Raw genomic sequence first — 17,223 nt, forward strand, 5'->3', positions numbered from 1 at the left:
CCCTGCTATTTGATATTAAGCAGATATCCAAGATAAAGTCTGGTAATTCTGTCCTGTATCTCAGCAGTTATGAGTGAATTGGCCAGTTCTTAACCATAGCATGTTTCATTATAAGGCTACAGACAGTAATTTTATAATGAACATATTAATTTGATAGTATTTAGTTATATAATTTCTTTGCATCTTTGTAAATATCCTAAAGTGAGATACAATCTGATGAAAATTTCAGAAGAACTTTAAAACGTCAATACAATAAATTTCTAAACAATATTAACAATCTTAATTCTAAAAGCTCTGTTTTTACATTATGTTACAGATTTCGTAAATATTAATCGCTTTGAAAACTGGTCCTATAAGAGGGACTTTGCTATAACTTTATCATGTCCTGATGAAGTAGTAGCATTCATTTCTGAAATTCACAATGCTATATCCCAGCCTTCCCAATGTAGTGCTTTCCAGATGGATGGGATAATTCCAATTTCCTATCCTCTAGGTTGGGAATTATAGGTTAGGCAATGCATTGTGGAAGTTGTTGGTTAGTTGCTTACACAGAATAGATACTCTTCACTGTGCATTCCTATCTCTGCAGGTCTCTTGTTATAGAAATATTCAAACTTTTTATTATGAGATCCCTAGTATATTGCAATAGTACAGATCTGGACAAAGAATTCAAACAATTCCATTTTTAGAAGTGTTTTTTTGTTGTTGTTAGCTGCAAAGTCATGTCCAACCCATCGCGACCCTATGGACAATGTTCCTCCAGGCCTTCCTGTCCTCTACCATCTTCTGGAGTCCATTTAAGCTCACGCCTACTGCTTCAGTGACTCCATCCAGCCACCTCATTCTCTGTCGTCCCCTTCTTCTATTGCCCTCAATCTTTTCTAGCATTAGGCTCTTCTCCAGTGAGTCCTTCCTTCTCATTAGGTGGCCAAAGTATTTGAGTTTTAGCTTCAGGATCTGGCTTTCAAAAGAGCAGTCAGGGTTGATCTCCTCTAGGATTGACTGGTTTGATCGCCTTGCAGTCCAAGGAACTCGCAGGAGTCTTCTCCAGCACCACAGTTCAAAGGCCTCAATTCTTTGGCACTCAGCCTTTTTTATGGTCCAACTTTCACTGCCATACATTGCAACTGGGAAGACCATAGCCTTGACTATACGCACTTTTGTTGACAGGGTGATGCCTCTCCTTTTTAGTGTGCTGTCTAGATTTGCCATGGCTTTCCTCCCGAGGAGCAAGCGTCTTAATTTCTTGGCTACAGTCCCCGTCTACAGTGATCTTGGAGCCCAGGAAAATAAAATCTGTCACTACCTCCATTTCTTCCCCATCTATTTCCCAGGAATTGAAAGGGCCGATTGGCATGATCTTGGTTTTCTTAATGTTTAGTTTCAACCCAAGTTTTGCACTCTCCTTCTTCACCCGCAACAAGAGCCTCTTTAGTTCTTCTTCACTTTCTGCCATTAGATCTGCATATCTTAGGTTGTTGATATTTCTTCCGGCAATCTTAATTCCAATTTTTGATTCATCTAGCCTTGCCTTTCTCATGATGTGCTCTGCATATATGTTAAATAGGCAGGGCGACAGTATACAGCCTTGCCGGACTCCTTTCCCAATTTTGAACCAATCAGTGGTTCCGTGTCCATTTCTCACTGTTGCTTCTTGGCCCACATATAGGTTTCTCAAGAGACAAATAAGATGGTCTGGTATGCCCATCTCTTTAAGAACTTGCCACAGTTTGTTATGATCCACACAATCAAAGGCTTTATCATAGTCAATGAAGCAGAAGTAGATGTTTTTCTGGAACTCTCTAGCTTTCTCCATGATCCGGCGTATGTTGGCAATTTGATCTCTAGTCCCTCTGCCTCTTCGAAATCCTGCCTGTACTTCTGGTAGTTCTCGATCCACATACTGCTGGAGTCTAGCTTGTAGGATTTTAATCATAACTTTACTAGCATGAGAAATGAGTGCAAAGGTGAGATAGTTTGAAAATTCTTTCGCAGTGCCTTTCTTTGGAATTGGAATGTAAACTGATCTTTTCCAATCCTGTGGCCACTGTTGAGTTTTCCAGATTTGCTGGCAAATTGAGTGTAGCACTTTTACTGCATCGTTTTTTAAGATTTTGAATAGCTCAGCTGGAATACTGTCACCTCCACTAGCTTTGTTGTTGCTCAGCTTTTCTAAGGCCCACTTCACTTCACATTCTAGGATGTCTGGCTTGAGGTCAGTGACCACCTCATTGTGATTATCAGGTATGTTAAGCTCATTCTTGTATAGTTCTTCTGTGTAATTTTGCCACCTCTTCTTAATCTCTTCTGCCTCTGTTAGGTCCCTGCCATTTTGGTCTTTTATCATGCCCATTTTTGCATGAAATGTTCCCTTCATCTCTCCAATTTTCTTGAAAAGATCTCTGGTCCTCCCTATTCTATTGTTTTCTTCTATTTCTTTGCACTGTTTATTTAAGAAGGCATTCTTATCTCTTCTAGCCATTCTCTGGAATTCTGCATTCAATTGGGCGTATCTTTCTTTTTCTCCCTTGCCTTTTGCTTCCCTCCCTTCCTCAGCTATTTGCAAAGCTTCCTCAGACAGCCATTTTGCTTTCTTGCATTTCTTTTTCTTTGGGATGGTTTTGGTAGCTACCTGTTGTACAATGTTGCGAACCTCTGTCCATAGTTCTTCAGGCACTCTGTCTATCAGATCTAATTCCTTAAATCTATTTGTCACCTCTACTGTATATTCAACAGGGATATGATTTAAATCATACCTGAGTGGCCTAGCGCTTTTCCCTACTTTCTTCAGTTTAAGCCTAAACTTTGCAATGAGAAGCTCATGGTCTGAGCCACAGTCAGCTCCTGGTCTTGTTTTTACTGACTGTATAGAGCTTCTCCATCTTTGGCTGCAGAGCATATAGTCAATCTGATTTCTGTGTTGACCATCTGGTGATGTCCATGTGTAGAGCCATCTCTTGGGTTGTTGGAAAAGAGTGTTTGCTATGACCATCGAAGTGTTTTTTAGGTTACCGGTAATAACATTCCTAGACCTCAATAAATTCTCCTTTACTGTAGAATTTACTATATTAGATTAAGTGTCACCTGCAACATTAGATTAAGATTTCAGAGATACATAACTGCAGGTTTATTTCATTGAAGTTATAAAACCTGTGGAGAGCTGTTAACATCTTCACCTGAATAAACACTTGATTTATGTGGGGGTTTTTTCTAGCTTTTGGCTATAAAAATCTGATTTCACTATTTTTAATGTGAAATTTTAACATGCTTTAAGCCCACTTAGTAAGAACATTTGTCACTTCAACTAATTTTAGAAAATGCATATTTTAGCTACTTTAAAACAATTGCATATTTTTTATTTAGCTACCATCTGTTTCCAAGTCTTATTTAATAGGATAAATTATAACTCAGAAATGAGCAATATATTTTGTCTTCTGTTCAATTTGATTAAATAATTTCTCACAGAATACTCATATATAGTTACAGTGCCGCATCATGAGAAAATAATTTCCCTGTTCTTCACAACTCATTCAGCATTCATTTTGTGCAAATTTTAATTCATTTCAGTCTGTCATGCCATCTGCTTATAATTTTGCAATTTTTTTCTTAAAATATCCATTTAAATATAAGCATTGCTTTTCAGAATAGATCATTTGTTCTATACTATTTCTTTCATCTGTTCCTTTCCCCAAATTTACATTTCTGCATTTCATCTTTTAGCAAACACAGAACTGCAAAATACACATTATGTTTTATGTTAAACCCCCATTATTTTCATATTGGCCTGTTGGCTCATTGCTTAGAAATGAATAGAAGTTCAAGGAATATCATAAATTGGTCAGATAAAATGATAGTAATCAAATTCTATTACAGAGTTAAACTTGCCTATAGTACATTATTGGGTTATGCCAAGAAATAGAAGTTCTTGTAGAGGAATAAACTAAAAACTGCGATCAGATGAAATGTATAGCTATAGCCAAAGGTTTCATCCCTGTATACTAAACATAGTACTGCCCCGAGTTCTTTTAGTGTATATAAGCTAATATGTAAATATGTGTGGGTTTGGACGTAATGCTTCCTAACCAAAAAATGGTTTTATTACATGACCATTTCTGCTGAGTTTTGCCTCCCCCCTTAAGAGCTCTTTTTTTTCCGGCTTCCGGTTTGCCAAGCCAGTGGGCATGGACATTTGGAGGATGGCTCTCATCTTCCACATCCAGTTTCGCATTGCTGGGGGGGGTCCTAAAAGGGCCTAAAAGAGTCGCCCTGGAGGGGCGACCAGAAAGAAGGGGCTTTTGCAGAAATGCGGGGGAGCCGCAACCCCCCTGTTAGTGCCTGCATTCCCTTCGTACCGGTGGACGAAAGACTGGCCATAGTAATATGGCCAGTTACTAGGCTGCAGACAGCCGGTCAAACTTACCATCAGGCAACATTAAAGCGGCGTGGAAGAAATGGGGGTAAGATTCCTCTCTTATACCTTAATCTTCTTTTCACCTAAATAAGCTGCTAAGTATTTTTCCCCCTGTGGAGAGGGAGGGGGGAATTCAACCCTCCCTTCAAACAAGCAGCAAGCAAGCCTAGGGTTGTTTTTTAAAAAAAATGTTGAAAAAAGAAACGGACTAAAAGAAAAGAATTTTCAAAGTACTTGGGGGACACCCAGTGGCTAAACCTGAAATTGCAATCTGACTTTCTCTTTAAAAAAATCAAGAAAATATTTAAGAAAAACAAGATAAGATTAACCTTGAACACCAGATGTGAAACTTCACTATGGAAGAGTTTCAAAAACAAATCTATGCTATGTGGGAAATAACTTACCAAACCTATTAGTTCCTTTCTTCAGCTGGCAATGAAATAAGAGCTTTTGGAAAAGAACTAGAAAGCATCTTGAAGAAACAAACAAACTGTGACTACAACTAATATTTTATTGGGACAGAACTTAACATAAGAAATTGAACAATCAAATACATTGGCAGAAGAATTAAATATGCAACAAATACAGACTTTTGAAGATTTAATGGAAAAAAGGTGGAAAAAAGTCTATTCAGACCAGGACAATTATATCAAGAGGCGAAAATAATGAGAAGATTTGGTGCAGTTAACAGACTCCTCAATCCTTCAAAAGTGGAGACTGGAGGGCCACCTCAATATGATATAAAAACACAAGAATGCTTTGATGATCCTAAGGCAAAGAAGTGAAAAATGACATGGCAAAGGAAGAAAGCAAGAATAAGATTGAAGAAATATGGACATTCTTAAGAGGCCTGAAATAGATAATACCAAAATAGACAAGATTGTACTTGGATTACGAGAGATTGTTTTGATGAGTAGATAAAAATACTAATTAAAAAAAATAAAAATAAAACACAGATGTATGAATACTAACATTGAAATATTGAGTTCCTTAAATGATATGGATTAAGATGTATAGATGTTAAAAATGATAGAATGTAACTAATATACTTGGATGTAGTGACATGAGAGGATGTATTAAATGTTGAAACGGAAGAAATTTTGGTTAATTTTTAATATGTGGAAACTATAAATGAGAAACAAGAATATTATATTGTCCTCCTCTTTCTCCTCCTTGCAATTGGTATTCTAATGACTACTATTCTAATATTGTACTACTAATATTGATATAGAAATGAGATAAATAAGAAGTGTATTACATTACTAGGTATTGGAGAAAATTGTGTAAAGGGAAAGGAGGTTATTTAGCAATATGAAAATGAGAAATTTAAAACGTTTAATTTTAATATTAATGTAAAATTAAAGCTAGAATAATATATAAGGTGTTTGATGTTTTAAAGATGGAATGTTAAAATATAAAATATACTAAAGTATTGATAAATATAAGAAAACTATTAAATGACTGATGGATAGCAATGAGAAGTATGTTAATTTAGATAAGAGATAGTATGTATTAAAGGAAAAGAGAGAGAGGAAGTATTGGTTACAACAATTTGGAGATTTGTACTAGGTATTTGTCTGAAATGGAACTATTGTAACCCAGACACCACGTTGCTTTTTAAAGATATTATTGTAATATTGGAAAACTAATTTAAAAAATGGCCAGTTACTAGGCTGCAGACAGCCGAAGTCAAATTTACCATCAGGTAATATTAAAGCAGCGTGGAAGAGACGGGGGTAAGATTCCTCTCTTATACATTAATCATCTTCTTTTCACCTAAATAAGCTGCTAAGTACCTGTGAAGAGGGTGTGTGTTTTTTTAAACATTGAAAAAAGAAACGGACTAAAAGAAAAGAACTTTTAAAGCGCTTGGGGGACACCCAGTGGCTAAACCTGAAATTGCAATCTGATTTAAAAAAAAATTAAGAAAACATTTAAGAAAAATAAGATAAGATTAACCTTGAACACCAGATGTAAAGCTCCACCATGGAAGAGTTTCAAAAACAAATCTATGCTATGTGGGAAATATCCTACCAAACATCAGTTCCTTTCTGCAGCTGGTGATAAAATAAGAGCTTCTGGAAAAGAAATAGAAAGTATCTCAAAGAAATAAACTCAGATTGTGACTACAGTTAATATTTTATCAGGAGAGAACTTAACAGAAGAATTAAATACATTGGCAGAAGAATTAACTACTCAACAAACAGGTTTTCGAAGACAAAACTGAGAAACAGTTGGAACAAAATTTATTCAGCCCAGCGCAACTATATCAAGAGGTGAAAATAATGAGAAGATTTGGTGTTGTTAACAGACCCCCTCAACCCTTCAAAAACGGAGACTAGAGGGCTACTTAAATATGATACAACAATACAAGAATGTTTTGATGACCTTGAGGCAAAGAAGCGAAAAATGACATGGCAAAGGAAGAAAGCAAGAATAAGATTGAAGAAATATGGACATACTTAAGAGGCCTAAAATAGATAACACCAAAATAGATAGGATTGTACTTGGATTATGAGAGATTGCATTGATGAGTAGATAAAAAATATTGACTAATTAAAAAACAAAAATAAAATACAGATGTATGAATACTAACATTGAAATACTGAACTCTTTAAATGAAATGGATTAAGATGTATATATGTTAAGAATGATACAATGTAATTAATATACTTGGATGTAGTAACATGAAAGGATGTGTTAAATGTTGAAACAGAGAAATTTTGGTTAATTTTCAATATGTGGAACTTATAAATGAGAAATAAGAATATTATATTGTTCTTTTCCTCTTCCTCCTCCCTGCAATTGGTATTCTAATGACTACCATTCTCATATTGTACTACTAACTTGTCGATATGAAAATGAGATAAATAAGAAGTGTATTTATATTACTAGGTATTGGAGAAAACTGTGTAAAGGGAAAGGAGGTTATTTACAAATATGAAAATGAGAAACTAAATGTTTAATATTAATGTAAAATTAAAACTGGAAAAATATATAAGGTGTTTGATGTTTTAAAGATGGAATTTTAAAATATAAAATATACTAAAGTATTGATAAATATAAGAAAACTATTAAATGACTGATGGATAGCAATGAGAAGTATGTTAATTTGGATAAGAGATGATATGTATTAAAGGAAATAAGAGAGAGGGAATATTGGTTACAACAACTTGGAGATCTGTAATAATATGTATTTGTCTGAAATGGAACTATTGTAACCCAGACACCACGTTGCTTTTTAAGATATTATTGTAATAGTGGAAAATTAATAAAAAACAAATGAAAAAAGGGCTCTTTTTTCCACCAGAATTTGCTAATTTGTTTGCCAAAATTTGCTAATTTGTTTTCTGCACAAATTTTATATTTTTATTGTTGGCTTTCTCTCAAACTGCGATATGGAAAAACTCAAAGTATTTAAATAAAATTACATACGTGGGGATGTTAGTGTGGGCTTCCCATTGATACAGTTTTGATATAGCAGAATGTCTTCCAAAAATATTTCTTATTTTATTTTATTTTTTATTTTTTTCATCTCAAATTCATTATTCTGGGTGGGAAACTTAAAAATAAAAAGATTGAAAAAAAAACAGATCTCTCAGAGGGGAGTATGATATTTCAAAAGGCCATTTTTCCCCCCTGTTCACTCATGTCCCAGCATCACAACAGAAAAGTCTCTCTTCCAGAACCCCACTAGGTTAGGTACCATTCCTTATCAGACAGAGCTTGGAACGTGCCTCTTCTGTCAACTCTAATGGGATGGGTAGACATAATCAGAGAGAGGCGATCTCTCAAGTAATCTGGCCCCATGACAGGAAGAGCTTTACAGGTTCCAATCAAGATCTTGCATTTAAATTTATACATTTAATTAGGCATAAATAGAATTCCTTGATGGATCAGTCTAAGACTCCTTGCTATCTGAGTGTCTCTAGAAATGATTGGATGTTGTGGTGTATTTCATTGCTGTGAATAGGCTTCTGTTGGCTTTATAATTCGCTGTAACTCAAGAGATATGGGCAAGGAAAGTCAAAAAGGTAAAATTTGGCAAGATCAACATTTTCTATTTCAGCAAATTTACCAATTTCAAGGTTATGTGATATTTACTTTTCATATATTGATCTAAAGAAAGACACTTAAAAATATATTGTAGTTGCATATTATTTTATTGCTTCTTGCCCATCATTGTTTCCAATATTTTACTAAGAATATTTTTACTCATATCAGAGATTTTAGATCCTTGAACATTCAAATTTATAGATTAGATTTTTTCTGCACATCAAATCCTATTCATCTCGGAAATTTTTGCATACGAACATTTTCTGATTCAGAATTTTCTGGAAAGCTGATAGCTTTAGAATAATTTTGTGAAAAATGGACTTTGAGGAAAAACCTCCACTGTAGGATGTATGTACATAGAAAAAGCTTTAGCTTATTTTACTCAGACACTGTATTCAGCAATAAAAACACATAAATTGGGGGTATCTATGAGTAGAACTGTCAGGAAGCATCAGGACTATTTGTTAAGTTGCAATTTAAGAATTTATTGATGAAGCCTATGCACAAGAATTTAGTCAACTAAAGTTCAGTACTAAATTGCTACCAGGTAAGGGTCAATGGAATTCAGGAAGGGTTGTATTTGGACCATTCGTGCCAGTGTAACGATTCTAAGATGATTACATGCTTAACTGCCCCACAGCTCTGCCTGCTTTTCTCCTACAAGAACTGAGAAGTTGTCCAAGAACTTAGCTGCCTTGATATGCTTAAGGGATGTATATTTTTATCTCATTGTTTTTAACATATTATTTTTACAGGAAATGCAGTGAAAAAGATTATCAGGAGATTGAATGATCAATTGCCTTGTCCTTGTTTTGCAAAATTGCTTATAAAGATTCAGTATATTACTTCAATTAGCCACAAAATTTTTGTTGTGATGTTGCATCATCTAGAAGTCTAGTAATGCCTTTCTCCTTTCCTATTTTCATTCAGGTGGACCGTTACACACTGAAAAATGGACGTCATATTATACTTCTGGCAGAGGGCAGGCTGGTGAATTTGGGATGTGCCATGGGACACCCCAGTTTTGTTATGAGCAATTCTTTTACCAATCAGGTGTTGGCACAAATAGAGCTTTGGACAAATCCTGGTAAATATACTGTAGGAGTCCATTTTCTGCCAAAGAAGGTAAGTGTATGAATTAAAAAAGGAATAATATGTTCTAATTGAAATATATAATTTTTGATATCCAAAATAAATGTGGGGAAGATAAGCCAACCTTATTTCCAGAACTTACTATATTCCGTAAAGCTACTGTCAATTATTGCTGGTCATATATATAGGATATGTAGGATAATCTGTACCCAGTCTGGTGCTTCAGAGCTTCCATTAGTACTGTATACCACCATTATAATTGAGTCCATCCATCTTGCTGATAGTTGTCCTCTTGCATATCATCTTATCCAACATTATAGACTTCTTCAGGAAATCATCAAAATACTGTATTTTATTTATACTTTAAATATCTGTGGTAATGTTAGCATAAGTTGCTAATCCATAAGCTATAATACATAAACTATAATAGTTAAGGTAAACCAAATTTTGTCTTAGCATATTGTTGGAATCAGATAAATACAATGTTAAGCCATTATTTTATGGCTGTTTATTTTGATTTACCATGTTATGAAAATGCAGCATAAATTACGATTTATAGATTTGTAGTATTGTAGAAATTATTCTGTACAAGCTTCCCAACATCTGCTCACATAGGAAAATTAAAAGGTTGGATGTTCAATCTGGTTATATATTTAATTTGTGCACTTGGTAATATGCCTCTGTGCATGGAACATAAAACACTGCATATACATTTTTATAGCTATTCTGAAATTTCATGCACTGAAGCATATTTCATATATGAATGACATTGCTCAAGGTTTCTTTTGGGGATATTCCAGGTATCTAATTGTTCCATTGCCAATCATAATGGAAAGATAGCTTATACCTCTCCTTGAGCTTCTGAGCAAAGTCATTTGCAACGTTTCTGGCAAGTGCTTAGAATGGTTCTTCAGAGTCCTTAACTTGAACTGTGTTGTGCCATTTTTAATTCGATTAGGTTTCTCCTTAATTATGAAAATTATGGGTGAATTCTTTTTTCTAGAGTGAGATGCCATTTAAGAACTCTTGTTAAACTTTTTTTTAAAAAAACCAAAACAAATGGATTCAATTTTCCCCCACTGCCAAAACAAAGAGTTATAAATTCAAAAAGATTGTACCTGTGAGATTCTAACACTTTCCTGAACAAGGCTGTGATAATGGACTACTGGTAGACAATCAAACTATGGAACGTAAATTATAGACTCTTCCATTAAGACCTAAATGTTTTAAGTGAACACAACAAAGTTGGGTTAATTCATACTCATTTTCCATTGGCCTATATCAGTTTTTATATAATTTTCAGGAAATGAGCTATGATGATATATTAGGTTGGATAACTTGATTCTGCAGCCTAATTTTGCTAGCCCCAGAACACATTGATATTGTGCTGTCCGTCCTTAAAAGCACTCCAGGTTTCCTTAAAAAAAGAAAGCAAAAAAAAGGGGGGGGAATCTCCTGTTCACTGCAGCAATAATATTTAATTATTGGTCTGCAGTGTTCAGAGGATGACATTTTAAAAAGGATGCAGAGATAGATTAAGAGAATGTGGTAAAATCATCAAAGCAATCTATTGGCATCAGCAGGTTGGAAAGATAGGGTTAGAAAAAGAACCCAGCCTGAGTCTTTAGTGCCTTGACAGCTTTAAGATGTGTGGACTCCAACTGGGGAATTCTGGGAGTTGAAGTCTACCCATTGTAAAGCTAGCGAGGTTGAGAAACTCAGCTCTAGCATGTTTGCTGTCCATCTGTGTGGAAACTTTGCTAGATGAAATGATTTGCACATATTTCTAGCATTCACATATTGCCGAGCTTCAGCTCCCTAATATCTTTTACAGTTGGATATCTGGAGCTATTCATTAGGATACAGACGGCTACATGTTTTCAGCCCATATCAAGATGCAGCTTCCTATATTTGTAACTTTCCACATTTTTTTTTCAGCTGGATGAAGCAGTAGCTGCTGCTCATCTGGATAAACTCGGTGTGAAGTTAACCAAGCTGAATGATAAGCAGGCCAAGTACCTAGGACTATCCAAAGATGGCCCCTTCAAACCAGATCATTACAGATACTGAACAGCTGGCAAAGCCCAACAGGGTCAAAATGCAAGTCCTTCTGTACTGCTATTTGATCAATGGCCACTTCACTTGTCATCTACACTTTCCCACATCTGCCTCTTGTCTTCTCCACCTCCAGCACATCTGCTCTTCCAAAGAAACTTCCAAGAGTCTGTCAAGCAGGTGTCTGATGCTTCAGCGAAGGAGTGATGATGCTGGAGAATCAAAATGTGCTTTGCAAATTCTCTTCTCTTCATGGCCTGGCCCTTTTGAATTTTTGAATATACTGATTAAAAATAAACTGGGGCGGCAGGGAGGAGGCTTCACATTAGGGCTTCAGGCTTGAGATATGAAATGATACACTTTAATTTAATGTTTGCATCCAGTCTCAGATGCCGGTTTGATGTGGCTGAAGAGGTAACATGTGCATACATGCAAGCCAGGAAAATACTTCAGAAGGAAATGTCTGAAACCAATTTATTTACTATGTAGTAAAACTGATTCTGAAAACCTGACTATGGGGAAGGGGAGCATTCAGTTCTCCAAAGAGGCCATTAGGAATTTTCTGCTCAACCCTGGTCTGTTCTTGTGTCATAAAACAATTTTATTAAACATCTGGAAAGTGGTCTTGCTTTCACTTTAATTATGTGGGTTAGGAAGACAGTTGCTGTTATTTTATCTAGTAATACCTAGATTGTGCAGCAATTTAAAGGCACATTTTGCAAATATGATTCTGGCATATTATGAGTCATTTATGAAAGTAACAGTATATTTCTTAAAATAGTTACTACTTACTGTCCAGTGGCAGAGAGTTGTATGTCCTCATCCTGTGGCAATGAGTTCCAAAAATTATATATTGAATGGAAATCTAAATATTATTTGGCAGTGATTTAGAGGAAGCACCAAAGGCCTATTAACTCTCCATTTGATTATTGGCAGTTAAAAATGTGGATAGATTCTGTTAAGACACAGTTCTTTTGATTTTTTGAAATGCAGAGCTTAATGTATACTTAAGATAATTGAAAGAATAATATCCATTGAACACATATTGTTCAAAAAGTGGAATAAAATAAAAGTACTGAAATTGATAATCTAATACAGATTAAATCTAGTTGAGATTAAATATATTCATTTCTTGCTTGGAAGAAACATGTAATAATTCTAATCCACTGGATAAAATTTATACATAGTCATTAGATCCCTTTAACTTAATTAAGTTAAGTTAATATGCATTAGTGCTGGCATATAGAGTCCATTTACATAGGCCATGGGTGTCAAACCCGTCACGTGACATATCGTGACTCTTTTTGCATTGCCAGCAATGGGGTGGGCGCGGCTTCGGTATGATGAAAGCAGCCCACAGGTTGGCAGTTTGACACCCCTGGAATAGGTAATACCCTATATCAGGGTTCTCTTATTTGATCATAAACAGGGATATAAAATGACCTTAAAAACAATTGTTTCTTAACTCCAGTGTTCATAAAAGGGTGATATCATTTTATAATGTAAAGTGTTGCAGTAACTGAATTTAACAAGAGCGGCGGTTGAAATATGCAGAGTGATGCAGATGTTAATATAATAGACGAATTCCCACATTTGCTCTATTAGACCATGAGAATATCTAATGCAATTCCTTCTTTGCCTGCTGTTTTCTCTTTTAGATGTGATTATTACTGATGACCAATAGTAGTCATGTACATACAATATCTGGTTGGAGAGACATGGAATTCTACAACTTGATGGAAAAATAACCTAGCTTAGTATATGTCTGAAAACTAATTTAATGCTCTGCATTTATTTCATTAAGGCTGATCTGACCCTAATAAGCAAAGAAAAATAAGTTTCTTTTCTGAGTACTTCAAAACTTTCTTCTGATTTTAATATTTTTACAAAATTGATTATAGCTTCTATTTTTTTGAAGCAGTACATCATCATGTTCCAAGACTTGATTGAGCATTTTGTTCCAGCTTTAATTCTTTCTAGGAGGCAATCTAAACCAGGGGTCCCCAACCCTCGATCTGTGGACCAGTACCGGGCCACGGCATGCCAGCAACCGGTCCGCAGAAACAAACAAAGCCCCATCCATGGGATACAGACAGTACATGAAACCACGCCACTTCCGGTCCATGGAAAAACCTTTCCACATAACTGGTGCCTGGTGCCCAAAAGGTTGTGGACTCTGATCTAAACCAAGTAAAGAGAATCCAAGTCTGGGAGTGATTTTGTAAAACTGATTACATTTAATCGTAAATTGAGGAAATGCATTTTATATGTACTTGAGATTGGTGACAGTACTTTTCAACTCATTTTGGGTGCAATTAATAAATAGAAAATCCCTTTCTGTAGAGAAAAAGTATGTTAGAATGATAGTAATATAAGTCCAAGTTAGTTACTGTTGCTACTAAGTCAATGCTATAAATTATAAAACTAATTCATACTGAGCATGGCTTTTGAATTATGCAAATAATTATTTTTAAACGAATTGACCAAATTGAGGGTTTTGTTCCCCATGAAAATACAGCAGTGTCTACTATAGACAGTAAGCAACCTTATGTTGAAAATAAATTATGGTTAGCAAAAAAAAAAAAAAGCTTCCTGCAGCGTCCCTTTAATTAGTACCCTTTTATCCCATATTTTTCTTTAAAATTACCCTTTATTGTGTGCCCTTAAATGAGAATGTTTTCCTTCCATGCAGTCAGGATCAATAGAATAATTAAATCATCCAATTTAAGAATTGGAAGAGATCTTACGAACATTTATTCCAACTTCTATCCAGAACAGGAACTCACTGCTACAACATCTTTGAAATAATTATTCAGCGATCTTTAAACTCTTAACGATAAAGAAAAGCCCGCAGCCTCCCAAGCCAGTCTGTGTTTAGCAGCTCTTAGGGTTAAGAGACATCTTTTGATGCCCAATCAAAGTAATGTTTCTTATAATTTAAACCCATTGTTTCTTGTCCTGACATCTGGGATGACTCTGAACAATAAAAGGTAAAGGAGTCCCTGCAGATTTTACTCTGCTACACATTGCTTTTTATATGGTGTTCTTCTCTGTTTCAAGGCCATGGAGTCAGCACAATCTGAAGACATTTCTGTGGTTATGTGGCCAGCATCACGGAGTGCTGTTACTTTCCCACTGAAGTGATACCTATTTATCTACTTGCATTTGCATGCTTTCAAACTGCTAGGGTGGCAGGAGCTGGGCTGAGGACAGGAGCTTACCCCGTTGTGTGGCGCTCAGATCTCATACCTGACTGCCAGCTTTCCAGCCAACAAACCCAGTGTCTTAACCACTGAGCCACCACTCCAATAGTACAACTCCATTTTCTATATAACAGCCTTTCAGATCCCTGAAAGCAGCTATTATATCTCCTTTGGCTTCTCTTTCTTGGCTAAACATACTCAGTGCTTCCAATTATTCCTGGTAGTTGTTTTTTTTCTCTTCTAAACCTATTGCTTTCTCTCTTCTTGATGTGCTCTAGTTTGCCAAAGTCCTTGCTGAAGTGTGGTACTCAGAACTGGATGCAGGCAATCTGACAATATAGAGTACAGAGTAACAATCACATCTGTTATAATTTAAAATGGAGCACCTTAATTATAATAACTATAAATGTGAGTGAAGTCATTCTTGGATGGGTTAGCTGGCTAAATCTTCCCTTTGCTCTTCAGTTACAGAATTGACTGCAATTCAAAACATTCCTGCATATGCACTTTCATAATTCTTTGTTTCCTTATTGCCTTCCTCACATCACAAATGGTGAATTTAACATACAAAGGGGTGAGGAGACACTTGGACTTCTCTGTTCCATGCACAGAACTTCTTCTAAAGTCTAAGAATCTTATTGTGTGGCTCTTTTTGCTTTGTCATGCTTGCTGGCTAGAAGGGGACTGGAAAATAGTGGCTGGTCATAAGTCACATCTGATTATATTTACTGCCTAATGCTAATACTTAATGGAAATGTAGCATGAAATGTAGCAATTATGAAGATTCTTGAGTGATCTTGGCTCAGTGTACATCCGTATTTTAATTTATTCAAAATAGGTTAGTCAGGGGATAGAGGAAGATCAGAGTTTCATTTGAAAATGCAGAAAAAATACAGTAATAAAATGTCTGTGACTAAAATAAGAAAACACAGAAGAAGAGTGTTTATGAAAGACAAAGTGCCAATTCAGAAAATAGGGCAGGGCATTTTATGAAAGGTTAGATTTAAGAATTGGGGTAAATTAAATTGATTCCATGTGGCTGAATGTTCCCTTTCATAATTGCTTTAGAATAAGGAAAAGTTTGATATTTAGAAAACAAGAAATCACATTGCAGGATCCAATCTGAGTGGGTCTCTGGGACCAGAGTTTCAGTCTTCCAAGATTTTATGCTGGAGCCCAGGGAACTTATTTCTGACATGACATAGGGGGAGAAGTTCCCTGAGGATGGGTTCCAGCATGAGTCCAAAAGCTTGGAAGTCTAAATCTCTGGTTCTGGTGACCGACCCAGATTGGATCCTGCAACATTATCCTGGGACCCATATATTTGCCTTCATTCGAGGAATCTCATTCTTTGCTTATGGAACAGAATCTTGGAAACGTATCACAATATTATTGAGTATTAGCTATAATTAAGAACTAATTGAGTAAGTGGACTGGTTTGCCTAATAATTCATTCCTTCAAAATGAAACGGGCAAGGGGCCTTCAATTTCCTATTTTCTAGAAATACCATTTTATGTATGGTAGTGCATTTTTATATGGGGTCAGTCATTTGAAAAATAATTGGGCCCCATTTAAAAATTAAAATGTGGTACAGGATGATGTTTCTACTATATATGACTCTGTATCTGGGTTTCTGTACAGGGAGTGCAGAATTATTAGGCAAGTTGTATTTTTGAGGATTAATTTTATTATTGAACAACAACCATGTTCTCAATGAACCCAAAAAACTCATTAATATCAAAGCTGAATATTTTTGGAAGTAGTTTTTAGTTTGTTTTTAGTTATAGCTATTTTAGGGGGATATCTGTGTGTGCAGGTGACTATTACTGTGCATAATTATTAGGCAACTTAACAAAAAACAAATATATACCCATTTCAATTATTTATTTTTACCAGTGAAACCAATATAACATCTCAACATTCACAAATATACATTTCTGACATTCAAAAACATAACAAAAACAAATCAGTGACCAATATAGCCACCTTTCTTTGCAAGGACACTCAAAAGTCTGCCATCCATGGATTCTGTCAGTGTTTTGATCTGTTCACCATCAACATTGCGTGCAGCAGCAACCACAGCCTCCCAGACACTGTTCAGAGAGGTGTACTGTTTTCCCTCCTTGTAAATCTCACATTTGATGATGGACCACAGGTTCTCAATGGGGTTCAGATCAGGTGAACAAGGAGGCCATGTCATTAGATTTCCTTCTTTTATACCCTTTCTTGCCAGCCACGCTGTGGAGTACTTGGACGCGTGTGATGGAGCATTGTCCTGCATGAAAATCATGTTTTTCTTGAAGGATGCAGACTTCTTCCTGTACCACTGCTTGAAGAAGGTGTCTTCCAGAAACTGGCAGTAGGACTGGGAGTTGAGCTTGACTCCATCCTCAACCCGAAAAGGC

The 17,223-nt window shown here is 35.7% G+C and overlaps 2 protein-coding genes across 2 annotated transcripts in view; both read left to right on the forward strand.

Moving 5' to 3' along the window:
* Positions 1-16,450, forward strand: part of AHCY (adenosylhomocysteinase) — a 47,567-nt gene extending 31,117 nt beyond the window's left edge. The window contains exons 9-10 of the mRNA XM_083358246.1: positions 9,398-9,592; positions 11,498-16,450. Of these exons, the coding sequence (XP_083214372.1) occupies positions 9,398-9,592; positions 11,498-11,629 (327 nt within the window). The 3' untranslated portion in view covers positions 11,630-16,450. The remainder of the gene's footprint in view (positions 1-9,397; positions 9,593-11,497) is intronic.
* PIGU (phosphatidylinositol glycan anchor biosynthesis class U) overlaps positions 1-17,223 on the forward strand; it is a gene marked incomplete at its 5' end in the record, with an annotated part of 662,778 nt that overhangs the window by 168,720 nt on the left and 476,835 nt on the right. The gene's annotated exons all lie outside the window — the stretch shown is intronic.

This window comes from Vipera ursinii (genome assembly GCF_947247035.1).
Source record: "Vipera ursinii genome assembly, chromosome: 3".
Taxonomy (NCBI): Eukaryota; Metazoa; Chordata; class Lepidosauria; order Squamata; family Viperidae; genus Vipera; species Vipera ursinii.